Below are 23,983 nucleotides of genomic sequence, written 5' to 3'. Positions count from 1 at the left end.
CGGACCTCAAGCCCCTCCCACTGCTGGAGCCTGACCTCCCCCGGCCCCACCCCTTCCCCTACCCCAGCAGGACGAGAGCTCGTCTTCCCCTGGCTTCCAACGTGGGGCCCGGCCCTGGGCCCCGATTGGGCACTGCCCCAGTCCGGAGCCAATCACAGTGGCCAGGGAGGTGGAACGCACCGATTGGCCAGGGCCAGGTCATGTGACCATGCTCCCCAGGAAACTCAAATATTACCAAGATTCCCTAACAAACCAATGAACAAAATTATCCAGTAAACGCAAACCGTACTTTTTAATGAGGCCAATGTCACAGAAAAAAAAAAAAATGCTTCACAATGAACTGCTCAAGGAAGCTACTAAATAAACTTTCGGAAAAGTTAAGTCGTTTTTTTTTTTTTTTTTTTTAATAGGGTGACGGAGAGCTATACCTTTCCCATCTATGTGAATTTAGGTTTAAACTAGATTTCCCTTGGCTATTATATAAGACAAAAAACCCCACATCACCCCCTTTCACTCCCCCCACCCCCAAAAAGTGTTTTAGTCTATTGAGTTTTTGTGTCCTCAGTTGTGTCTGATTCACGGCAACTCACAAACTCTACACAGCCAGGCTCTTCCGTCCATGGAATTCAGGGCAATTTTTTTCTGTCACAGTAAATGCCCACCCTGGGTGATCCAAAGGCAAGGGCTCAGAGGCTCCTGAGAGAATAACTCCTTTCAGCTGAGCACAGAGCTGGCTCCTCACTGGGATGCCTGTGGCCTGGGGCTCCCAGAGGGGACAGCAGCACTCGCCCCACCGTGTGGTCACTGCTGCAAGTGCAGGCTGCTCCTCACTCCCCCTTGACAGTGTCCCTGAGGGCAGAACAGTGTGAATCTACTCAAGGTGGAAATGCAAACTCCGATGCAACCAAACTTCCCACAAGGTCTCCAAAACCACTCAGGAACAGGGAATTGGAAACTGCAGGGCATGACATGAATGGAGATGGAGACTTGACACCTTACACCGAGTTCACTTCCAGTTATCCCTAGACAAAGTTTCCATGAAAACTTGTCACAAATCTAGAAGAACAATGAGCAGAAACCGGACACGTGCTTTGAGTCTTCACACACAAAACTAAAAGGCAGTCCACAAAACAACCCAGAGAATACAGTGGACTTTGCAAAATCAAAGATATCTACCGTGGGAAAGACCTCATTACAAAAGCAAAAGACAGGTCATACATCGCGAGACGAATGAGTGGAAACACAAAGCTTCTCAAGGACGTGTCTCCAAACAGACAAAGAACACCAACACAACAAGCCTGTGAAAACTAGGGAAAGGTCTGAAGGGACGCCAGACTGAGGAAGACACACACAGAGTATCCCGGATGATGTCCAGCACTGAGGGCCTGAAGAAACAACAGTCTAGTTGCACTCCCTCAGGCCTGTGTGACCCTGGATGAGGCCTCTGTTTCCCGGTGGCTCTGAGAGATGGACAGGGAGGAAGGGGAAGAGAAATCACTTGCACTTCTAATACTCACAGCAAAGTCTTCCAATGAGAAGGGAATTATCACCCCCACTGACAATGCCATTCACTGAAGTGATACCCACGAGTCCATCTAACCCAGAAGGGAAGGAAGGACCTGTTCTCACAAAACGGCGAGAGATGGAAGAAAGAAGATCAAGCCCACACCAATCACTGGAAAGAGAAGCTGTGCTCAGGGCTTGAAAGAATTCCTATTGGGAAAATGATGTCACAGCCCCACAAGGCAATCCACAGCTTCGATGCTATTCCTCCCAAAATGCCAATGCATGTTCGCACCGAACAAAGAATTGCAAAAGGGGTTACGGAAACAGAAAAGAGCCTAAATTGTCAATACAATCCGACAAAAAAGCCCCGATACGGACGTCCAAGGTTGTGTGAAAGGAAATTAGACGACCAAACTAGGATCCTCAGGAGAGTATCGGAGAAGGCGATGGCGACCCACTCCAGTACTCTTGCCTGGAAAATGCCCTGGACGGAGGAGCCTGGTAGGCTGCAGGCCATGGGGTCGCGCAGAGTCAGACACGACTGAAGTGACTTAGCCGCAGCGGCAGCAGCAGGACAGTATGCTATTGGGAATACAACAACACACACAGATCCAGATCGATGGAATAAAGTTGAGGGTCCAGAAACAAACCCCGGCATCCAAGGTCAACTCATCTCTGACACAGAAGGGGAGAATATCCAAATGGGAACAAGAAAGCCTCTTCAATCAATGTCCATGGGAAAACCAGACAGCTACATCTGAAGAACGCTATTGGTTTTGATCTCACACCACCTCAATATCGGGGAAAAACCTCACCCTAAAGACTGATGTCATGAGATAGCTAGAAAGAAGCGTAGGTCAAAGGCTCCTTAACATCAGAGTCTCCTTGCCATTTGCTGGGCGGAGGTAGAAATGGGTCTCTTGAAGTAAGGGAAAGAGGGAAACCAAGTACACCAATGGGTTTCCATCCAATGGAACCTCTTCACAACAGAGAAGCTAAGCATTCACAAATGCAAAAGATAGGAAACGGAACATGAGAGACTCCTTGCAAGTGGTGTATCTGAGAAGGGGTTCATATGGAAAGAGACGAAGAATGCACAGCACTCAGATTCCAAGAAACACCACCACCACCCTTGACCCTTCCCCCATGACCAACTCCGACCTAAAGCCTTTCTCTCCCTCTAACCTATCCCTAAAACATAACCCTCATCTAATCATATACATGTGCATTCCTAGCATCCATCCATCCACACACGAGAGAGAAAGAGGAAGACACAGACTGAATCGAGAAAGGAAAAGAGAGGGACACAGCCAGAGAGAGACACGGAACCAAAGAGAAGAAAGGAGTCGATGGTCCAGACTTTTCATCAATCTGTCTCGAAGGTAGAAGCAATGACAGCGCCCATCCACCCCAGAAGGGGGAAACGGACGGAAGGTTTGGAGAGGAAAAGACAAGAACGCAGGGAGCCATTAGAAGCTCAGCCACCCGCAGAAGCCGAGCTGGGACACTTGAACAGAATCTCAATGGAAACAGAGGACCAGAAAGTTGGCTACTCTTTTCTATCAGAGAGGGAGACCTTCGAGACTTCCTTTCGGTCCTCCAACTTGCATGCGGGGTCTCCAAACAGTCAGGAGGGGGAGTGCCTTTTCCTGGGTACCACGGCGCATCCAGGCCTCGTTCTGCCCCATTCTGTGCTGTGTCAGCCCTGGATGGAGTCTTTCTTTCTGAAGTCTCAGCGCACAAGCTCCACGTGATATCAGCCCCAGGTGGAAAGGCATGGAGCTGCTCGTAGGCCGACAGACCTAGGAAACAGATGGGAGAATGACCCCCACTCTGCAGATGGAGAGACCGGGGAAACCCTGAGGGGCATATGCTTGTCCAGGGCCACACCACTTATGAGAAGAAGGAGCCTGGTCTGAGAGCAGCGGGGTCCTCGGAGCTCAGGCCCTGGCTGCACCCAGGCCTCCCCAGGGCTGTGGGCTGGGCTGTGTGGCTGTCACTGTGCCTGCACATGGCCTAAGGGGGGTGGTCGAGCAGTCAGAAACCCAGAGATTCCCTTGCGAAGTTTTGGGGAAGGGACCTCAGCACGAACCCCAGGAAATGATGTCACCTGCCGGCAACAGAACCCAACAGAACCCGCAACCCGGGTATCCAGGCCTCCAGAGCGGAGAGGAGCCCCCAGCCAGATCACTTGCTGCCAGGATGTTCTGCTGCTTGCCCCTGCCCAGAGGCCGGGGCCTCAGGAGAGCTCACAGGCAGTGTGCGTGGGCACCCTGTCGACGTTGGCTCAGGGCACCCCCGAGAGGCCTCTGGCCCTTTGCCCGGAGAAACAGAAAGGTAACACGGGGAGCCCCAGGCGGGGCCAGGCCACCTCTCCCATGCCACCCGGAAACACCGGGTCCTTTGCCTGTGTGTGTGGATGCGGGTTTCTCGGGGTGTGTCTCCCTCAAGGAAGCCCAGGCGGATGTGGGGTCAGAAGCCTGCGGACAAGTTGTGTCCACACCCCAGGGGAGAGCAGGCTGGGTGGGATGGGGAGAGTGCGGGCAGCGCCGGCCGCCCAGGCTGACCTCACACCCTCAGGTGGGTCTCTTTCCTCCCGGGTGGGGATCTGAGCAGACACACGTCTCTGACCCTTCTGGGAAGAGAAGTTCGAGCAGGCAGAAGCAGCGGCTCCACTGGCCATGCCCAGCTCGGAAAACTCCCAGCACGGCTGGCTGACGGTCACTGTCGTTGCAGAGCTTCCCACGTGATGAGGCCGAGGACGGGGACACCCCGTCCACCTCCCGGAGGGAGGGGTCGGAGCACCACCCCCCCGCCCGTGAGGCCCAGTGCAGGCTCCAGGTGAGCGTGCCCACGGAGGCATCAGCCCCACCGGGGGCGAAGCGGAGGCGGGGAAGGCCTGCTGCCGAGACACCGCCCAGGATACACCCGGCGGCCCAGTCTGAGGCTGCCACGGAGCTCAGCACACCCGGCTCCGACCCAGAGTCCCGAGAACCCCGGCCTCTGAGGCAGCAGGAGGACCTGGAGCCCAGCACGCCAGAGCACAGAGGTGAGGACGCTGGGGCTGGTGCACGGGAGTGTGTGGGGAGGGGGTGCTGAGCTACACACGGACGAGTCCCCGAAAGATGCTGCTGGGCCTGCAGCAAGCGCTGGCCTCACACCCCCACCCCCATCTTGCACACTTCAGTCCCAAAAGACATCCGACCCTGGGTATTCTTTGGGAATGTCTTGGAAGCTTTCTGTCCCGGGATACGCACATGCCAAGGCTGGCCTGTGGGCAAACTTTGCTTCTCCCCCAGCTCTAGCACTGGCCTCCAACTGGAACCAGGCTCTACTTCCCAGACCTGTCCCTACAGAGGTGGTGGCTCCAGGTGCAGGACCCAGGGATCCACCGAGGCCAGATGGAGAACCGAGACTTGCCCTCGCAGAGACACCAGGCCAGCTGGGTACTGGCCAGCACACCGGGCAGATCGGATCTCCGTGCCTGCAGGGCCCCCAGCCCCAGGCACTGATGTCCCACCCCCTCAGCCAGAACCTCCACCTCCACGTGCACCTGTACCTGCTCGGGCTTTGGCAGGAGAACCCGAGGCAGAGGAGGAGTCACCGCCTCGGCAGGGAGAGCCTGCCCTGGCTCCCGCGCAACACCCAGACGCCGACGATGACTCACTCGCCCCTGCAGGAAGAACGAGCCCCCGCTCTGGGCAGAGACCCAGAGCCCTTGCCGGAAACACCACGTCCAGGGGAGCGGTCGGCTCTGCAGCCTCCATCCCTGTCTGCTCACCGTGGACGCCGGCAACTCGGTCTGCCCCCAGGGGACATGGAGTTCCTTTCCCCTGAACTGCTTTGCATTTGGTTTGTTTCCACCTTTCTGGTGATGTTTTATTTTGTGTATGGTTTCCTGTATTTCTCTTGGTTAAGTTGGGATTAGTAAACTTTTTCATCATTGTTGCAATTTGGGAACACTGTTGTGTAACTCTGGTGATACTGTGTTACCATCCCACTTTGTAGTTTCAGACCCGTTCGATCTTTATGCCCCACCCCCCAACAAAGCCTGGATTCAAGGCAAGCACGCCCTGTTCATCCCTCCCCCCGATCCTGAACACAATTTCATCTTTTCTTTCTGCATTCCTTCCTATATTCTTGGTGTCCCCAATCAATGACTCTCAGTGAAATGACTGAAGGAGTTTTTTTCGGACTCTCCACCTACTGTAAGACTCCATTGGAGAGTTCTCATTTGTATGTCATTTGAACTAGCCTTTGATAGCTGAAAGGACGGTGTACGTCCTTTCAAGATATCATGTGCCAAACGAAGCCCTTTTGGCAAATGCCATCATTATCTCCAGGCAGGCATTGCTGTTTGAAGGGTGACATCTCAGCCAGAAGGCAGAGGCTGAGCTCCTCTTGTTGCACCAGCTCCCAAAAGAAGCCAAGAAAGGGAGCTGGAACAACAAACCACCCCAACGCCCAGGAAAGCGTTCTTCACGACAGAAGGCTAGAAAATGACCCAACAACCTTGTGGCCCAGAACCCCTCTAAAAAATCACTGTTCCATAAAAAAGAGAAACACATGGGAAGTTCCAAGGAGAGGCAATGCCCATGGCCAGTGTACTTTAGAGACGGCCTGACCGCTCCGGGGAAGACACGCACCGACGGAACCCCTTGGGAAACAGCAGTGATAGTCCTCACCGTCGTAAGGGTTTCCTCTGGGGACAACCTGCCCTGGGCACCACATGAGGGAGCAGACCGGCTTCTCTTCCTCTGCCCCCACACCATTCACTCATGAAGGCAGCTCAGGTGTTCTCATGCCCTGCCTGCCTGCCTGCCTGCCTGGCTCATCCGTGAGCTGTGCCCACCTCCAGGGCAGGACTCCACCTTCTCCTCTCTGTGTACCGTGAATCTGCACACAGTGGGCTTTCAGAACCTTAGGAGACTTGAGCCATTCCCACTGGAGCCAGAACCCTCCCCAGGAAGGAAAACAGCTGTGGAGTCATTTTGGCCCCAGCACTGGTTCCCAAACCCTGGCGGCTCCTACAGCCTCTACGGTGTGAAGAGGGAGGTCCCTTTTGACAGAGCTTTCCGGCTGTCAGATCTAAGCTGTTGTTTCCCTGTCAGCTGTGTCTCTTCCGTTGCAGCCAGGTGGGCCACGCTGCTCCAAAGGAGCTCACAAGCTGAGTTGCAAGGGAGGTATTGAGAGGACAGGGATGGCTACAACGTGCTGCAAACTGAGTGAGGGTCCCCACAATCCTCAGCAAAGGTCTGTGGTGTGCAAGTGGGGAGTAGAGGGCCCCCAAGTTCCAAAGGAAGGGAGGTACTCGGGAGCTAAAGCCCTTGGCTGCTGTGGTAGCAGCTGCACATGGCAGCTCGTCCACAGTGCACTTCGAATGAGGTCATATGAGCGGGACTCTGGAAATGGCTCCAAAATCCAGAGAAAGGGGTCAGGGTATGTGGGAATCCGGCGGGGGTGGGGGGTGGATGAAGGAAGGTGTCCTTCCTCTCTCCAGTGCAATTTGGTTTGGTGAGTCTCAAAGCTACCAGATGGCACTTCCCAAGTCAGGCCCCCGCAGGAATCAGGGTGGGCTGCGTGCCTCGGCCCCTGCCACAGGGACAAGCCACACCACTGGCCTCCCTGAGCTCAAATGGCCGGATCTGGGGGTTCTGTCTGGGTGCACACCTCCTTGCTGTGGCCAAGTTCCCCCCTTCTCTGAGCACCAGCTTCATCCTCTCGAAGGAGGACATCGATTGCTACCTTGGCACGTTACTCTCTTCATCCTGTGAAGACTCATTAGGCTTATCCTACAATTACTAGCTGGCCCGAAGAGATATCTCCTGAATCCAGATTAAGCTGGAGTCTCCCAGGCTCATCTGGCATGTCTTCCCTGAAGTCTGCCAAAACCCACACCCTTGCATTTCCAGGGACTCCCCTTAGCCAGCTGGGCAGAAAACCCAGCATGCTTCAAACAAGCTGACAGACAAGCGGGAGAGGACTCACGGGCAGACGGCCTCCCTCAGGTCTCGGGTGGAGCTCTGGGACCACAGCAGCAACGGGCCATCCCAGCCCCTGGGCTCAGCAGCGCCCTCATTCTCAGGCCGGCGGCTCTGCCCTGAGGGGAGCAGGAAGGTCACCAACTGCCGCAGGCGGACCTCAAGCCCCTCCCACTGCTGGAGCCTGACCTCCCCCGGCCCCACCCCTTCCCCTACCCCAGCAGGACGAGAGCTCGTCTTCCCCTGGCTTCCAACGTGAGGCCCGGCCCTGGGCCCCGATTGGGCACTGCCCCAGTCCGGAGCCAATCACAGTGGCCAGGGAGGTGGAACGCACCGATTGGCCAGGGCCAGGTCATGTGACCATGCTCCCCAGGAAACTCAGATATTACCAAGATTCCCTAACAAACCAATGAACAAAATTATCCAGTAAACGCAAACCGTACTTTTTAATGAGGCCAATGTCACAGAAAAAAAAAAAAAAAGCTTCACAATGAACTGCTCAAGGAAGCTACTAAATAAACTTTCAGAAAAGTTAAGTCGTTTTTTTTTTTTTTTTTAATAGGGTGACGGAGAGCTATACCTTTCCCATCTATGTGAATTTAGGTTTAAACTAGATTTCCCTTGGCTATTATATAAGACAAAAAACCCCACATCACCCCCTTTCACTCCCCCCACCCCCAAAAAGTGTTTTAGTCTATTGAGTTTTTGTGTCCTCAGTTGTGTCTGATTCACGGCAACTCACGAACTCTACACAGCCAGGCTCTTCCGTCCATGGAATTCAGGGCAATTTTTTTCTGTCACAGTAAATGCCCACCCTGGGTGATCCAAAGGCAAGGGCTCAGAGGCTCCTGAGAGAATAACTCCTTTCAGCTGAGCACAGAGCTGGCTCCTCACTGGGATGCCTGTGGCCTGGGGCTCCCAGAGGGGACAGCAGCACTCGCCCCACCGTGTGGTCACTGCTGCAAGTGCAGGCTGCTCCTCACTCCCCCTTGACAGTGTCCCTGAGGGCAGAACAGTGTGAATCTACTCAAGGTGGAAATGCAAACTCCGATGCAACCAAACTTCCCACAAGGTCTCCAAAACCACTCAGGAACAGGGAATTGGAAACTGCAGGGCATGACATGAATGGAGATGGAGACTTGACACCTTACACCGAGTTCACTTCCAGTTATCCCTAGACAAAGTTTCCATGAAAACTTGTCACAAATCTAGAAGAACAATGAGCAGAAACCGGACACGTGCTTTGAGTCTTCACACACAAAACTAAAAGGCAGTCCACAAAACAACCCAGAGAATACAGTGGACTTTGCAAAATCAAAGATATCTACCGTGGGAAAGACCTCATTACAAAAGCAAAAGACAGGTCATACATCGCGAGACGAATGAGTGGAAACACAAAGCTTCTCAAGGACGTGTCTCCAAACAGACAAAGAACACCAACACAACAAGCCTGTGAAAACTAGGGAAAGGTCTGAAGGGACGCCAGACTGAGGAAGACACACACAGAGTATCCCGGATGATGTCCAGCACTGAGGGCCTGAAGAAACAACAGTCTAGTTGCACTCCCTCAGGCCTGTGTGACCCTGGATGAGGCCTCTGTTTCCCGGTGGCTCTGAGAGATGGACAGGGAGGAAGGGGAAGAGAAATCACTTGCACTTCTAATACTCACCGCAAAGTCTTCCAATGAGAAGGGAATTATCACCCCCACTGACAATGCCATTCACTGAAGTGATACCCACGAGTCCATCTAACCCAGAAGGGAAGGAAGGACCTGTTCTCACAAAACGGCGAGAGATGGAAGAAAGAAGATCAAGCCCACACCAATCACTGGAAAGAGAAGCTGTGCTCAGGGCTTGAAAGAATTCCTATTGGGAAAATGATGTCACAGCCCCACAAGGCAATCCACAGCTTCGATGCTATTCCTCCCAAAATGCCAATGCATGTTCGCACCGAACAAAGAATTGCAAAAGGGGTTACGGAAACAGAAAAGAGCCTAAATTGTCAATACAATCCGACGAAAAAGCCCCGATACGGACGTCCAAGGTTGTGTGAAAGGAAATTAGACGACCAAACTAGGATCCTCAGGAGAGTATCGGAGAAGGCGATGGCGACCCACTCCAGTACTCTTGCCTGGAAAATGCCCTGGACGGAGGAGCCTGGTAGGCTGCAGGCCATGGGGTCGCGCAGAGTCAGACACGACTGAAGTGACTTAGCCGCAGCGGCAGCAGCAGGACAGTATGCTATTGGGAATACAACAACACACACAGATCCAGATCGATGGAATAAAGTTGAGGGTCCAGAAACAAACCCCGGCATCCAAGGTCAACTCATCTCTGACACAGAAGGGGAGAATATCCAAATGGGAACAAGAAAGCCTCTTCAATCAATGTCCATGGGAAAACCAGACAGCTACATCTGAAGAACGCTATTGGTTTTGATCTCACACCACCTCAATATCGGGGAAAAACCTCACCCTAAAGACTGATGTCATGAGATAGCTAGAAAGAAGCGTAGGTCAAAGGCTCCTTAACATCAGAGTCTCCTTGCCATTTGCTGGGCGGAGGTAGAAATGGGTCTCTTCAAGTAAGGGAAAGAGGGAAACCAAGTACACCAATGGGTTTCCATCCAATGGAACCTCTTCACAACAGAGAAGCTAAGCATTCACAAATGCAAAAGATAGGAAACGGAACATGAGAGACTCCTTGCAAGTGGTGTATCTGAGAAGGGGTTCATATGGAAAGAGACGAAGAATGCACAGCACTCAGATTCCAAGAAACACCACCACGACCCTTGACCCTTCCCCCATGACCAACTCCGACCTAAAGCCTTTCTCTCCCTCTAACCTATCCCTAAAACATAACCCTCATCTAATCATATACATGTGCATTCCTAGCATCCATCCATCCACACACGAGAGAGAAAGAGGAAGACACAGACTGAATCGAGAAAGGAAAAGAGAGGGACACAGCCAGAGAGAGACACGGAACCAAAGAGAGGAAAGGAGTCGATGGTCCAGACTTTTCATCAATCTGTCTCGAAGGTAGAAGCAATGACAGCGCCCATCCACCCCAGAAGGGGGAAACGGACGGAAGGTTTGGAGAGGAAAAGACAAGAACGCAGGGAGCCATTAGAAGCTCAGCCACCCGCAGAAGCCGAGCTGGGACACTTGAACAGAATCTCAATGGAAACAGAGGACCAGAAAGTTGGCTACTCTTTTCTATCAGAGAGGGAGACCTTCGAGTCTTCCTTTCGGTCCTCCAACTTGCATGCGGGGTCTCCAAACAGTCAGGAGGGGGAGTGCCTTTTCCTGGGTACCACGGCGCATCCAGGCCTCGTTCTGCCCCATTCTGTGCTGTGTCAGCCCTGGATGGAGTCTTTCTTTCTGAAGTCTCAGCGCACAAGCTCCACGTGATATCAGCCCCAGGTGGAAAGGCATGGAGCTGCTCGTAGGCCGACAGACCTAGGAAACAGATGGGAGAATGACCCCCACTCTGCAGATGGAGAGACCGGGGAAACCCTGAGGGGCATATGCTTGTCCAGGGCCACACCACTTATGAGAAGAAGGAGCCTGGTCTGAGAGCAGCGGGGTCCTCGGAGCTCAGGCCCTGGCTGCACCCAGGCCTCCCCAGGGCTGTGGGCTGGGCTGTGTGGCTGTCACTGTGCCTGCACATGGCCTAAGGGGGGTGGTCGAGCAGTCAGAAACCCAGAGATTCCCTTGCGAAGTTTTGGGGAAGGGACCTCAGCACGAACCCCAGGAAATGATGTCACCTGCCGGCAACAGAACCCAACAGAACCCGCAACCCGGGTATCCAGGCCTCCAGAGCGGAGAGGAGCCCCCAGCCAGATCACTTGCTGCCAGGATGTTCTGCTGTTTGCCCCTGCCCAGAGGCCGGGGCCTCAGGAGAGCTCACAGGCAGTGTGCGTGGGCACCCTGTCGACGTTGGCTCAGGGCACCCCTGAGAGGCCTCTGGCCCTTTGCCCGGAGAAACAGAAAGGTAACACGGGGAGCCCCAGGCGGGGCCGGGCCACCTCTCCCATGCCACCCGGAAACACCGGGTCCTTTGCCTGTGTGTGTGGATGCGGGTTTCTCGGGGTGTGTCTCCCTCAAGGAAGCCCAGGCGGATGTGGGGTCAGAAGCCTGCGGACAAGTTGTGTCCACACCCCAGGGGAGAGCAGGCTGGGTGGGATGGGGAGAGTGCGGGCAGCGCCGGCCGCCCAGGCTGACCTCACACCCTCAGGTGGGTCTCTTTCCTCCCGGGTGGGGATCTGAGCAGACACGCGTCTCTGACCCTTCTGGGAAGAGAAGTTCGAGCAGGCAGAAGCAGCGGCTCCACTGGCCATGCCCAGCTCGGAAAACTCCCAGCACGGCTGGCTGACGGTCACTGTCGTTGCAGAGCTTCCCACGTGATGAGGCCGAGGACGGGGACACCGCGTCCACCTCCCGGAGGGAGGGGTCGGAGCACCACCCCCCCGCCCGTGAGGCCCAGTGCAGGCTCCAGGTGAGCATGCCCACGGAGGCATCAGCCCCACCGGGGGCGAAGCGGAGGCGGGGAAGGCCTGCTGCCGAGACACCGCCCAGGATACACCCGGCGGCCCAGTCTGAGGCTGCCACGGAGCTCAGCACACCCGGCTCCGACCCAGAGTCCCGAGAACCCCGGCCTCTGAGGCAGCAGGAGGACCTGGAGCCCAGCACGCCAGAGCACAGAGGTGAGGACGCTGGGGCTGGTGCACGGGAGTGTGTGGGGAGGGGGTGCTGAGCTACACACGGACGAGTCCCCGAAAGATGCTGCTGGGCCTGCAGCAAGCGCTGGCCTCACACCCCCACCCCCATCTTGCACACTTCAGTCCCAAAAGACATCCGACCCTGGGTATTCTTTGGGAATCTCTTGGAAGCTTTCTGTCCCGGGATACGCACATGCCAAGGCTGGCCTGTGGGCAAACTTTGCTTCTCCCCCAGCTCTAGCACTGGCCTCCAACTGGAACCAGGCTCTACTTCCCAGACCTGTCCCTACAGAGGTGGTGGCTCCAGGTGCAGGACCCAGGGATCCACCGAGGCCAGATGGAGAACCGAGACTTGCCCTCGCAGAGACACCAGGCCAGCTGGGTACTGGCCAGCACACCGGGCAGATCGGATCTCCGTGCCTGCAGGGCCCCCAGCCCCAGGCACTGATGTCCCACCCCCTCAGCCAGAACCTCCACCTCCACGTGCACCTGTACCTGCTCGGGCTTTGGCAGGAGAACCCGAGGCAGAGGAGGAGTCACCGCCTCGGCAGGGAGAGCCTGCCCTGGCTCCCGCGCAACACCCAGACGCCGACGATGACTCACTCGCCCCTGCAGGAAGAACGAGCCCCCGCTCTGCGCAGAGACCCAGAGCCCTTGCCGGAAACACCACGTCCAGGGGAGCGGTCGGCTCTGCAGCCTCCTTCCCTGTCTGCTCACCGTGGACGCCGGCAACTCGGTCTGCCCCCAGGGGACATGGAGTTCCTTTCGCCTGAACTGCTTTGCATTTGGTTTGTTTCCACCTTTCTGGTGATGTTTTATTTTGTGTATGGTTTCCTGTATTTCTCTTGGTTAAGTTGGGATTAGTAAACTTTTTCATCATTGTTGCAATTTGGGAACACTGTTGTGTAACTCTGGTGATACTGTGTTACCATCCCACTTTGTAGTTTCAGACCCGTTCGATCTTTATGCCCCACCCCCCAACAAAGCCTGGATTCAAGGCAAGCACGCCCTGTTCATCCCTCCCCCCGATCCTGAACACAATTTCATCTTTTCTTTCTGCATTCCTTCCTATATTCTTGGTGTCCCCAATCAATGACTCTCAGTGAAATGACTGAAGGAGTTTTTTTCGGACTCTCCACCTACTGTAAGACTCCATTGGAGAGTTCTCATTTGTATGTCATTTGAACTAGCCTTTGATAGCTGAAAGGACGGTGTACGTCCTTTCAAGATATCATGTGCCAAACGAAGCCCTTTTGGCAAATGCCATCATTATCTCCAGGCAGGCATTGCTGTTTGAAGGGTGACATCTCAGCCAGAAGGCAGAGGCTGAGCTCCTCTTGTTGCACCAGCTCCCAAAAGAAGCCAAGAAAGGGAGCTGGAACAACAAACCACCCCAACGCCCAGGAAAGCGTTCTTCACGACAGAAGGCTAGAAAATGACCCAACAACCTTGTGGCCCAGAACCCCTCTAAAAAATCACTGTTCCATAAAAAAGAGAAACACATGGGAAGTTCCAAGGAGAGGCAATGCCCATGGCCAGTGTACTTTAGAGACGGCCTGACCGCTCCGGGGAAGACACGCACCGACGGAACCCCTTGGGAAACAGCAGTGATAGTCCTCACCGTCGTAAGGGTTTCCTCTGGGGACAACCTGCCCTGGGCACCACATGAGGGAGCAGACCGGCTTCTCTTCCTCTGCCCCCACACCATTCACTCATGAAGGCAGCTCAGGTGTTCTCATGCCCTGCCTGCCTGCCTGCCTGCCTGGCTCATCCGTGAGCTGTGCCCACCTCCAGGGCAGGACTCCACCTTCTCCTCTCTGTGTACCGTGAATCTGCACACAGTGGGCTTTCAGAACCTTAGGAGACTTGAGCCATTCCCACTGGAGCCAGAACCCTCCCCAGGAAGGAAAACAGCTGTGGAGTCATTTTGGCCCCAGCACTGGTTCCCAAACCCTGGCGGCTCCTACAGCCTCTACGGTGTGAAGAGGGAGGTCCCTTTTGACAGAGCTTTCCGGCTGTCAGATCTAAGCTGTTGTTTCCCTGTCAGCTGTGTCTCTTCCGTTGCAGCCAGGTGGGCCACGCTGCTCCAAAGGAGCTCACAAGCTGAGTTGCAAGGGAGGTATTGAGAGGACAGGGATGGCTACAACGTGCTGCAAACTGAGTGAGGGTCCCCACAATCCTCAGCAAAGGTCTGTGGTGTGCAAGTGGGGAGTAGAGGGCCCCCAAGTTCCAAAGGAAGGGAGGTACTCGGGAGCTAAAGCCCTTGGCTGCTGTGGTAGCAGCTGCACATGGCAGCTCGTCCACAGTGCACTTCGAATGAGGTCATATGAGCGGGACTCTGGAAATGGCTCCGAAATCCAGAGAAAGGGGTCAGGGTATGTGGGAATCCGGCGGGGGTGGGGGGTGGATGAAGGAAGGTGTCCTTCCTCTCTCCAGTGCAATTTGGTTTGGTGAGTCTCAAAGCTACCAGATGGCACTTCCCAAGTCAGGCCCCCGCAGGAATCAGGGTGGGCTGCGTGCCTCGGCCCCTGCCACAGGGACAAGCCACACCAGTGGCCTCCCTGAGCTCAAATGGCCGGATCTGGGGGTTCTGTCTGGGTGCACACCTCCTTGCTGTGGCCAAGTTCCCCCCTTCTCTGAGCACCAGCTTCATCCTCTCGAAGGAGGACATCGATTGCTACCTTGGCACGTTACTCTCTTCATCCTGTGAAGACTCATTAGGCTTATCCTACAATTACTAGCTGGCCCGAAGAGATATCTCCTGAATCCAGATTAAGCTGGAGTCTCCCAGGCTCATCTGGCATGTCTTCCCTGAAGTCTGCCAAAACCCACACCCTTGCATTTCCAGGGACTCCCCTTAGCCAGCTGGGCAGAAAACCCAGCATGCTTCAAACAAGCTGACAGACAAGTGGGAGAGGACTCACGGGCAGACGGCCTCCCTCAGGTCTCGGGTGGAGCTCTGGGACCACAGCAGCAACGGGCCATCCCAGCCCCTGGGCTCAGCAGCGCCCTCATTCTCAGGCCGGCGGCTCTGCCCTGAGGGGAGCAGGAAGGTCACCAACTGCCGCAGGCGGACCTCAAGCCCCTCCCACTGCTGGAGCCTGACCTCCCCCGGCCCCACCCCTTCCCCTACCCCAGCAGGACGAGAGCTCGTCTTCCCCTGGCTTCCAACGTGAGGCCCGGCCCTGGGCCCCGATTGGGCACTGCCCCAGTCCGGAGCCAATCACAGTGGCCAGGGAGGTGGAACGCACCGATTGGCCAGGGCCAGGTCATGTGACCATGCTCCCCAGGAAACTCAGATATTACCAAGATTCCCTAACAAACCAATGAACAAAATTATCCAGTAAACGCAAACCGTACTTTTTAATGAGGCCAATGTCACAGAAAAAAAAAAAAATGCTTCACAATGAACTGCTCAAGGAAGCTACTAAATAAAGTTTCAGAAAAGTTAAGTCGTTTTTTTTTTTTTTTAATAGGGTGACGGAGAGCTATACCTTTCCCATCTATGTGAATTTAGGTTTAAACTAGATTTCCCTTGGCTATTATATAAGACAAAAAACCCCACATCACCCCCTTTCACTCCCCCCACCCCCAAAAAGTGTTTTAGTCTATTGAGTTTTTGTGTCCTCAGTTGTGTCTGATTCACGGCAACTCACGAACTCTACACAGCCAGGCTCTTCCGTCCATGGAATTCAGGGCAATTTTTTTCTGTCACAGTAAATGCCCACCCTGGGTGATCCAAAGGCAAGGGCTCAGAGGCTCCTGAGAGACTAACTCCTTTCAGCTGAGCACAGAGCTGGCTCCTCACTGGGATGCCTGTGGCCTGGGGCTCCCAGAGGGAACAGCAGCACTCGCCCCACCGTGTGGTCACTGCTGCAAGTGCAGGCTGCTCCTCACTCCCCCTTGACAGTGTCCCTGAGGGCAGAACAGTGTGAATCTACTCAAGGTGGAAATGCAAACTCCGATGCAACCAAACTTCCCACAAGGTCTCCAAAACCACTCAGGAACAGGGAATTGGAAACTGCAGGGCATGACATGAATGGAGATGGAGACTTGACACCTTACACCGAGTTCACTTCCAGTTATCCCTAGACAAAGTTTCCATGAAAACTTGTCACAAATCTAGAAGAACAATGAGCAGAAACCGGACACGTGCTTTGAGTCTTCACACACAAAACTAAAAGGCAGTCCACAAAACAACCCAGAGAATACAGTGGACTTTGCAAAATCAAAGACATCTACCGTGGGAAAGACCTCATTACAAAAGCAAAAGACAGGTCATACATCGCGAGACGAATGAGTGGAAACACAAAGCTTCTCAAGGACGTGTCTCCAAACAGACAAAGAACACCAACACAACAAGCCTGTGAAAACTAGGGAAAGGTCTGAAGGGACGCCAGACTGAGGAAGACACACACAGAGTATCCCGGATGATGTCCAGCACTGAGGGCCTGAAGAAACAACAGTCTAGTTGCACTCCCTCAGGCCTGTGTGACCCTGGATGAGGCCTCTGTTTCCCGGTGGCTCTGAGAGATGGACAGGGAGGAAGGGGAAGAGAAATCACTTGCACTTCTAATACTCACCGCAAAGTCTTCCAATGAGAAGGGAATTATCACCCCCACTGACAATGCCATTCACTGAAGTGATACCCACGAGTCCATCTAACCCAGAAGGGAAGGAAGGACCTGTTCTCACAAAACGGCGAGAGATGGAAGAAAGAAGATCAAGCCCACACCAATCACTGGAAAGAGAAGCTGTGCTCAGGGCTTGAAAGAATTCCTATTGGGAAAATGATGTCACAGCCCCACAAGGCAATCCACAGCTTCGATGCTATTCCTCCCAAAATGCCAATGCATGTTCGCACCGAACAAAGAATTGCAAAAGGGGTTACGGAAACAGAAAAGAGCCTAAATTGTCAATACAATCCGACGAAAAAGCCCCGATACGGACGTCCAAGGTTGTGTGAAAGGAAATTAGACGACCAAACTAGGATCCTCAGGAGAGTATCGGAGAAGGCGATGGCGACCCACTCCAGTACTCTTGCCTGGAAAATGCCCTGGACGGAGGAGCCTGGTAGGCTGCAGGCCATGGGGTCGCGCAGAGTCAGACACGACTGAAGTGACTTAGCCGCAGCGGCAGCAGCAGGACAGTATGCTATTGGGAATACAACAACACACACAGATCCAGATCGATGGAATAAAGTTGAGGGTCCAGAAACAAACCCCGGCATCCAAGGTCAACTCATCTCTGACACAGAAGGGGAGAATATCCAAATGGGAACAAGAAAGCCTCTTCAATCAATGTCCATGGGAAAACCAGACAGCTACATCTGAAGAACGCTATTGGTTTTGATCTCACACCACCTCAATATCGGGGAAAAACCTCACCCTAAAGACTGATGTCATGAGATAGCTAGAAAGAAGCGTAGGTCAAAGGCTCCTGATCATCAGAGTCTCCTTGCCATTTGCTGGGCGGAGGTAGAAATGGGTCTCTTGAAGTAAGGGAAAGAGGGAAACCAAGTACACCAATGGGTTTCCATCCAATGGAACCTCTTCACAACAGAGAAGCTAAGCATTCACAAATGCAAAAGATAGGAAACGGAACATGAGAGACTCCTTGCAAGTGGTGTATCTGAGAAGGGGTTCATATGGAAAGAGACGAAGAATGCACAGCACTCAGATTCCAAGAAACACCACCACCACCCTTGACCCTTCCCCCATGACCAACTCCGACCTAAAGCCTTTCTCTCCCTCTAACCTATCCCTAAAACATAACCCTCATCTAATCATATACATGTGCATTCCTAGCATCCATCCATCCACACACGAGAGAGAAAGAGGAAGACACAGACTGAATCGAGAAAGGAAAAGAGAGGGACACAGCCAGAGAGAGACACGGAACCAAAGAGAGGAAAGGAGTCGATGGTCCAGACTTTTCATCAATCTGTCTCGAAGGTAGAAGCAATGACAGCGCCCATCCACCCCAGAAGGGGGAAACGGACGGAAGGTTTGGAGAGGAAAAGACAAGAACGCAGGGAGCCATTAGAAGCTCAGCCACCCGCAGAAGCCGAGCTGGGACACTTGAACAGAATCTCAATGGAAACAGAGGACCAGAAAGTTGGCTACTCTTTTCTATCAGAGAGGGAGACCTTCGAGTCTTCCTTTCGGTCCTCCAACTTGCATGCGGGGTCTCAAAACAGTCAGGAGGGGGAGTGCCTTTTCCTGGGTACCACGGCGCATCCAGGCCTCGTTCTGCCCCATTCTGTGCTGTGTCAGCCCTGGATGGAGTCTTTCTTTCTGAAGTCTCAGCGCACAAGCTCCACGTGATATCAGCCCCAGGTGGAAAGGCATGGAGCTGCTCGTAGGCCGACAGACCTAGGAAACAGATGGGAGAATGACCCCCACTCTGCAGATGGAGAGACCGGGGAAACCCTGAGGGGCATATGCTTGTCCAGGGCCACACCACTTACGAGAAGAAGGAGCCTGGTCTGAGAGCAGCGGGGTCCTCGGAGCTCAGGCCCTGGCTGCACCCAGGCCTCCCCAGGGCTGTGGGCTGGGCTGTGTGGCTGTCACTGTGCCTGCACATGGCCTAAGGGGGGTGGTCGAGCAGTCAGAAACCCAGAGATTCCCTTGCGAAGTTTTGGGGAAGGGACCTCAGCACGAACCCCAGGAAATGATGTCACCTGCCGGCAACAGAACCCAACAGAACCCGCAACCCGGGTATCCAGGCCTCCAGAGCGGAGAGGAGCCCCCAGCCAGATCACTTGCTGCCAGGATGTTCTGCTGTTTGCCCCTGCCCAGAGGCCGGGGCCTCAGGAGAGCTCACAGGCAGTGTGCGTGGGCACCCTGTTGACGTTGGCTCAGGGCACCCCCGAGAGGCCTCTGGCCCTTTGCCCGGAGAAACAGAAAGGTAACACGGGGAGCCCCAGGCGGGGCCGGGCCACCTCTCCCATGCCACCCGGAAACACCGGGTCCTTTGCCTGTGTGTGTGGATGCGGGTTTCTCGGGGCGTGTCTCCCTCAAGGAAGCCCAGGCGGATGTGGGGTCAGAAGCCTGCGGACAAGTTGTGTCCACACCCCAGGGGAGAGCAGGCTGGGTGGGATGGGGAGAGTGCGGGCAGCGCCGGCCGCCCAGGCTGACCTCACACCCTCAGGTGGGTCTCTTTCCTCCCGGGTGGGGATCTGAGCAGACACACGTCTCTGACCCTTCTGGGAAGAGAAGTTCGAGCAGGCAGAAGCAGCGGCTCCACTGGCCATGCCCAGCTCGGAAAACTCCCAGCACGGCTGGCTGACGGTCACTGTCGTTGCAGAGCTTCCCACGTGATGAGGCCGAGGACGGGGACACCCCGTCCACCTCCCGGAGGGAGGGGTCGGAGCACCACCCCCCCGCCCGTGAGGCCCAGTGCAGGCTCCAGGTGAGCGTGCCCACGGAGGCATCAGCCCCACCGGGGGCGAAGCGGAGGCGGGGAAGGCCTGCTGCCGAGACACCGCCCAGGATACACCCGGCGGCCCAGTCTGAGGCTGCCACGGAGCTCAGCACACCCGGCTCCGACCCAGAGTCCCGAGAACCCCGGCCTCTGAGGCAGCAGGAGGACCTGGAGCCCAGCACGCCAGAGCACAGAGGTGAGGACGCTGGGGCTGGTGCACGGGAGTGTGTGGGGAGGGGGTGCTGAGCTACACACGGACGAGTCCCCGAAAGATGCTGCTGGGCCTGCAGCAAGCGCTGGCCTCACACCCCCACCCCCATCTTGCACACTTCAGTCCCAAAAGACATCCGACCCTGGGTATTCTTTGGGAATCTCTTGGAAGCTTTCTGTCCCGGGATACGCACATGCCAAGGCTGGCCTGTGGGCAAACTTTGCTTCTCCCCCAGCTCTAGCACTGGCCTCCAACTGGAACCAGGCTCTACTTCCCAGACCTGTCCCTACAGAGGTGGTGGCTCCAGGTGCAGGACCCAGGGATCCACCGAGGCCAGATGGAGAACCGAGACTTGCCCTCGCAGAGACACCAGGCCAGCTGGGTACTGGCCAGCACACCGGGCAGATCGGATCTCCGTGCCTGCAGGGCCCCCAGCCCCAGGCACTGATGTCCCACCCCCTCAGCCAGAACCTCCACCTCCACGTGCACCTGTACCTGCTCGGGCTTTGGCAGGAGAACCCGAGGCAGAGGAGGAGTCACCGCCTCGGCAGGGAGAGCCTGCCCTGGCTCCCGCGCAACACCCAGACGCCGACGATGACTCACTCGCCCCTGCAGGAAGAACGAGCCCCCGCTCTGGGCAGAGACCCAGAGCCCTTGCCGGAAACACCACGTCCAGGGGAGCGGTCGGCTCTGCAGCCTCCATCCCTGTCTGCTCACCGTGGACGCCGGCAACTCGGTCTGCCCCCAGGGGACATGGAGTTCCTTTCCCCTGAACTGCTTTGCATTTGGTTTGTTTCCACCTTTCTGGTGATGTTTTATTTTGTGTATGGTTTCCTGTATTTCTCTTGGTTAAGTTGGGATTAGTAAACTTTTTCATCATTGTTGCAATTTGGGAACACTGTTGTGTAACTCTGGTGATACTGTGTTACCATCCCACTTTGTAGTTTCAGACCCGTTCGATCTTTATGCCCCACCCCCCAACAAAGCCTGGATTCAAGGCAAGCACGCCCTGTTCATCCCTCCCCCCGATCCTGAACACAATTTCATCTTTTCTTTCTGCATTCCTTCCTATATTCTTGGTGTCCCCAATCAATGACTCTCAGTGAAATGACTGAAGGAGTTTTTTTCGGACTCTCCACCTACTGTAAGACTCCATTGGAGAGTTCTCATTTGTATGTCATTTGAACTAGCCTTTGATAGCTGAAAGGACGGTGTACGTCCTTTCAAGATATCATGTGCCAAACGAAGCCCTTTTGGCAAATGCCATCATTATCTCCAGGCAGGCATTGCTGTTTGAAGGGTGACATCTCAGCCAGAAGGCAGAGGCTGAGCTCCTCTTGTTGCACCAGCTCCCAAAAGAAGCCAAGAAAGGGAGCTGGAACAACAAACCACCCCAACGCCCAGGAAAGCGTTCTTCACGACAGAAGGCTAGAAAATGACCCAACAACCTTGTGGCCCAGAACCCCTCTAAAAAATCACTGTTCCATAAAAAAGAGAAACACATGGGAAGTTCCAAGGAGAGGCAATGCCCATGGCCAGTGTACTTTAGAGACGGCCTGACCGCTCCGGGGAAGACACGCACCGACGGAACCCCTTGGGAAACAGCAGTGATAGTCCTCACCGTCGTAAGGGTTTCCTCTGGGGACAACCTGCCCTGGGCACCACATGAGGGAGCAGACCGGCTTCTCTTCCTCTGCCCCCACACCATTCACTCATGAAGGCAGCTCAGGTGTTCTCATGCCCTGCCTGCCTGCCTGCCTGCCTGGCTCATCCGTGAGCTGTGCCCACCTCCAGGGCAGGACTCCACCTTCTCCTCTCTGTGTACCGTGAATCTGCACACAGTGGGCTTTCAGAACCTTAGGAGACTTGAGCCATTCCCACTGGAGCCAGAACCCTCCCCAGGAAGGAAAACAGCTGTGGAGTCATTTTGGCCCCAGCACTGGTTCCCAAACCCTGGCGGCTCCTACAGCCTCTACGGTGTGAAGAGGGAGGTCCCTTTTGACAGAGCTTTCCGGCTGTCAGATCTAAGCTGTTGTTTCCCTGTCAGCTGTGTCTCTTCCGTTGCAGCCAGGTGGGCCACGCTGCTCCAAAGGAGCTCACAAGCTGAGTTGCAAGGGAGGTATTGAGAGGACAGGGATGGCTACAACGTGCTGCAAACTGAGTGAGGGTCCCCACAATCCTCAGCAAAGGTCTGTGGTGTGCAAGTGGGGAGTAGAGGGCCCCCAAGTTCCAAAGGAAGGGAGGTACTCGGGAGCTAAAGCCCTTGGCTGCTGTGGTAGCAGCTGCACATGGCAGCTCGTCCACAGTGCACTTCGAATGAGGTCATATGAGCGGGACTCTGGAAATGGCTCCGAAATCCAGAGAAAGGGGTCAGGGTATGTGGGAATCCGGCGGGGGTGGGGGGTGGATGAAGGAAGGTGTCCTTCCTCTCTCCAGTGCAATTTGGTTTGGTGAGTCTCAAAGCTACCAGATGGCACTTCCCAAGTCAGGCCCCCGCAGGAATCAGGGTGGGCTGCGTGCCTCGGCCCCTGCCACAGGGACAAGCCACACCACTGGCCTCCCTGAGCTCAAATGGCCGGATCTGGGGGTTCTGTCTGGGTGCACACCTCCTTGCTGTGGCCAAGTTCCCCCCTTCTCTGAGCACCAGCTTCATCCTCTCGAAGGAGGACATCGATTGCTACCTTGGCACGTTACTCTCTTCATCCTGTGAAGACTCATTAGGCTTATCCTACAATTACTAGCTGGCCCGAAGAGATATCTCCTGAATCCAGATTAAGCTGGAGTCTCCCAGGCTCATCTGGCATGTCTTCCCTGAAGTCTGCCAAAACCCACACCCTTGCATTTCCAGGGACTCCCCTTAGCCAGCTGGGCAGAAAACCCAGCATGCTTCAAACAAGCTGACAGACAAGTGGGAGAGGACTCACGGGCAGACGGCCTCCCTCAGGTCTCGGGTGGAGCTCTGGGACCACAGCAGCAACGGGCCATCCCAGCCCCTGGGCTCAGCAGCGCCCTCATTCTCAGGCCGGCGGCTCTGCCCTGAGGGGAGCAGGAAGGTCACCAACTGCCGCAGGCGGACCTCAAGCCCCTCCCACTGCTGGAGCCTGACCTCCCCCGGCCCCACCCCTTCCCCTACCCCAGCAGGACGAGAGCTCGTCTTCCCCTGGCTTCCAACGTGAGGCCCGGCCCTGGGCCCCGATTGGGCACTGCCCCAGTCCGGAGCCAATCACAGTGGCCAGGGAGGTGGAACGCACCGATTGGCCAGGGCCAGGTCATGTGACCATGCTCCCCAGGAAACTCAGATATTACCAAGATTCCCTAACAAACCAATGAACAAAATTATCCAGTAAACGCAAACCGTACTTTTTAATGAGGCCAATGTCACAGAAAAAAAAAAAAATGCTTCACAATGAACTGCTCAAGGAAGCTACTAAATAAAGTTTCAGAAAAGTTAAGTCGTTTTTTTTTTTTTTTAATAGGGTGACGGAGAGCTATACCTTTCCCATCTATGTGAATTTAGGTTTAAACTAGATTTCCCTTGGCTATTATATAAGACAAAAAACCCCACATCACCCCCTTTCACTCCCCCCACCCCCAAAAAGTGTTTTAGTCTATTGAGTTTTTGTGTCCTCAGTTGTGTCTGATTCACGGCAACTCACGAACTCTACACAGCCAGGCTCTTCCGTCCATGGAATTCAGGGCAATTTTTTTCTGTCACAGTAAATGCCCACCCTGGGTGATCCAAAGGCAAGGGCTCAGAGGCTCCTGAGAGACTAACTCCTTTCAGCTGAGCACAGAGCTGGCTCCTCACTGGGATGCCTGTGGCCTGGGGCTCCCAGAGGGAACAGCAGCACTCGCCCCACCGTGTGGTCACTGCTGCAAGTGCAGGCTGCTCCTCACTCCCCCTTGACAGTGTCCCTGAGGGCAGAACAGTGTGAATCTACTCAAGGTGGAAATGCAAACTCCGATGCAACCAAACTTCCCACAAGGTCTCCAAAACCACTCAGGAACAGGGAATTGGAAACTGCAGGGCATGACATGAATGGAGATGGAGACTTGACACCTTACACCGAGTTCACTTCCAGTTATCCCTAGACAAAGTTTCCATGAAAACTTGTCACAAATCTAGAAGAACAATGAG

The 23,983-nt window shown here is 54.8% G+C and overlaps 2 protein-coding genes and 3 long non-coding RNA genes across 6 annotated transcripts in view; 3 read left to right on the top strand and 2 right to left on the bottom strand.

Annotated features, from left to right (window-relative positions):
- The window catches only part of LOC145514126 (uncharacterized), a 196,427-nt gene that overhangs the window by 66,594 nt on the left and 105,850 nt on the right, over positions 1-23,983 (bottom strand). The window lies entirely within an intron of this gene.
- Positions 392-5,458, top strand: LOC145514079 (uncharacterized). The gene is made up of 3 exons (XM_081511159.1): positions 392-3,843; positions 4,243-4,555; positions 4,806-5,458. Exons 1-3 carry the CDS (start codon positions 3,607-3,609, stop codon positions 5,432-5,434), a joined length of 1,179 nt encoding a protein of 392 aa, XP_081367285.1. The 5' UTR covers positions 392-3,606; the 3' UTR covers positions 5,435-5,458.
- Positions 5,619-23,983, bottom strand: part of LOC145514125 (uncharacterized) — a 63,096-nt gene continuing 44,731 nt past the window's right edge. Inside the window, exons 5-7 of one of the 2 annotated variants that reach the window (XR_014059846.1) lie at positions 22,770-22,881; positions 15,134-15,245; positions 5,619-7,606 (exon numbers count right to left, since the gene is read on the bottom strand). This is a non-coding gene — a long non-coding RNA (uncharacterized LOC145514125). Of the gene's footprint in view, positions 7,607-13,257; positions 15,246-22,769; positions 22,882-23,983 lie in introns of those variants that run through there. The other variant, XR_014059847.1, reaches the window with a different exon arrangement.
- On the top strand, positions 11,297-13,107 carry LOC145514112 (uncharacterized). Its single transcript, XM_081511206.1, has 3 exons — positions 11,297-11,482; positions 11,882-12,194; positions 12,445-13,107. Exons 1-3 carry the CDS (start codon positions 11,348-11,350, stop codon positions 13,071-13,073), a joined length of 1,077 nt encoding a protein of 358 aa, XP_081367332.1. The 5' UTR covers positions 11,297-11,347; the 3' UTR covers positions 13,074-13,107.
- Positions 17,167-20,739, top strand: LOC145514127 (uncharacterized). Its single transcript, XR_014059849.1, has 3 exons — positions 17,167-19,118; positions 19,518-19,830; positions 20,081-20,739. It is a non-coding gene; the product is annotated as an uncharacterized LOC145514127 (long non-coding RNA).

Source organism: Giraffa tippelskirchi, chromosome 7 (assembly GCF_054371585.1).
Source record: "Giraffa tippelskirchi isolate mGirTip1 chromosome 7, T2T-mGirTip1v1.2.pri, whole genome shotgun sequence".
NCBI classification, from domain to species: domain Eukaryota; kingdom Metazoa; phylum Chordata; class Mammalia; order Artiodactyla; family Giraffidae; genus Giraffa; species Giraffa tippelskirchi.
This window is presented reverse-complemented; position numbering and strand designations above follow the sequence as displayed.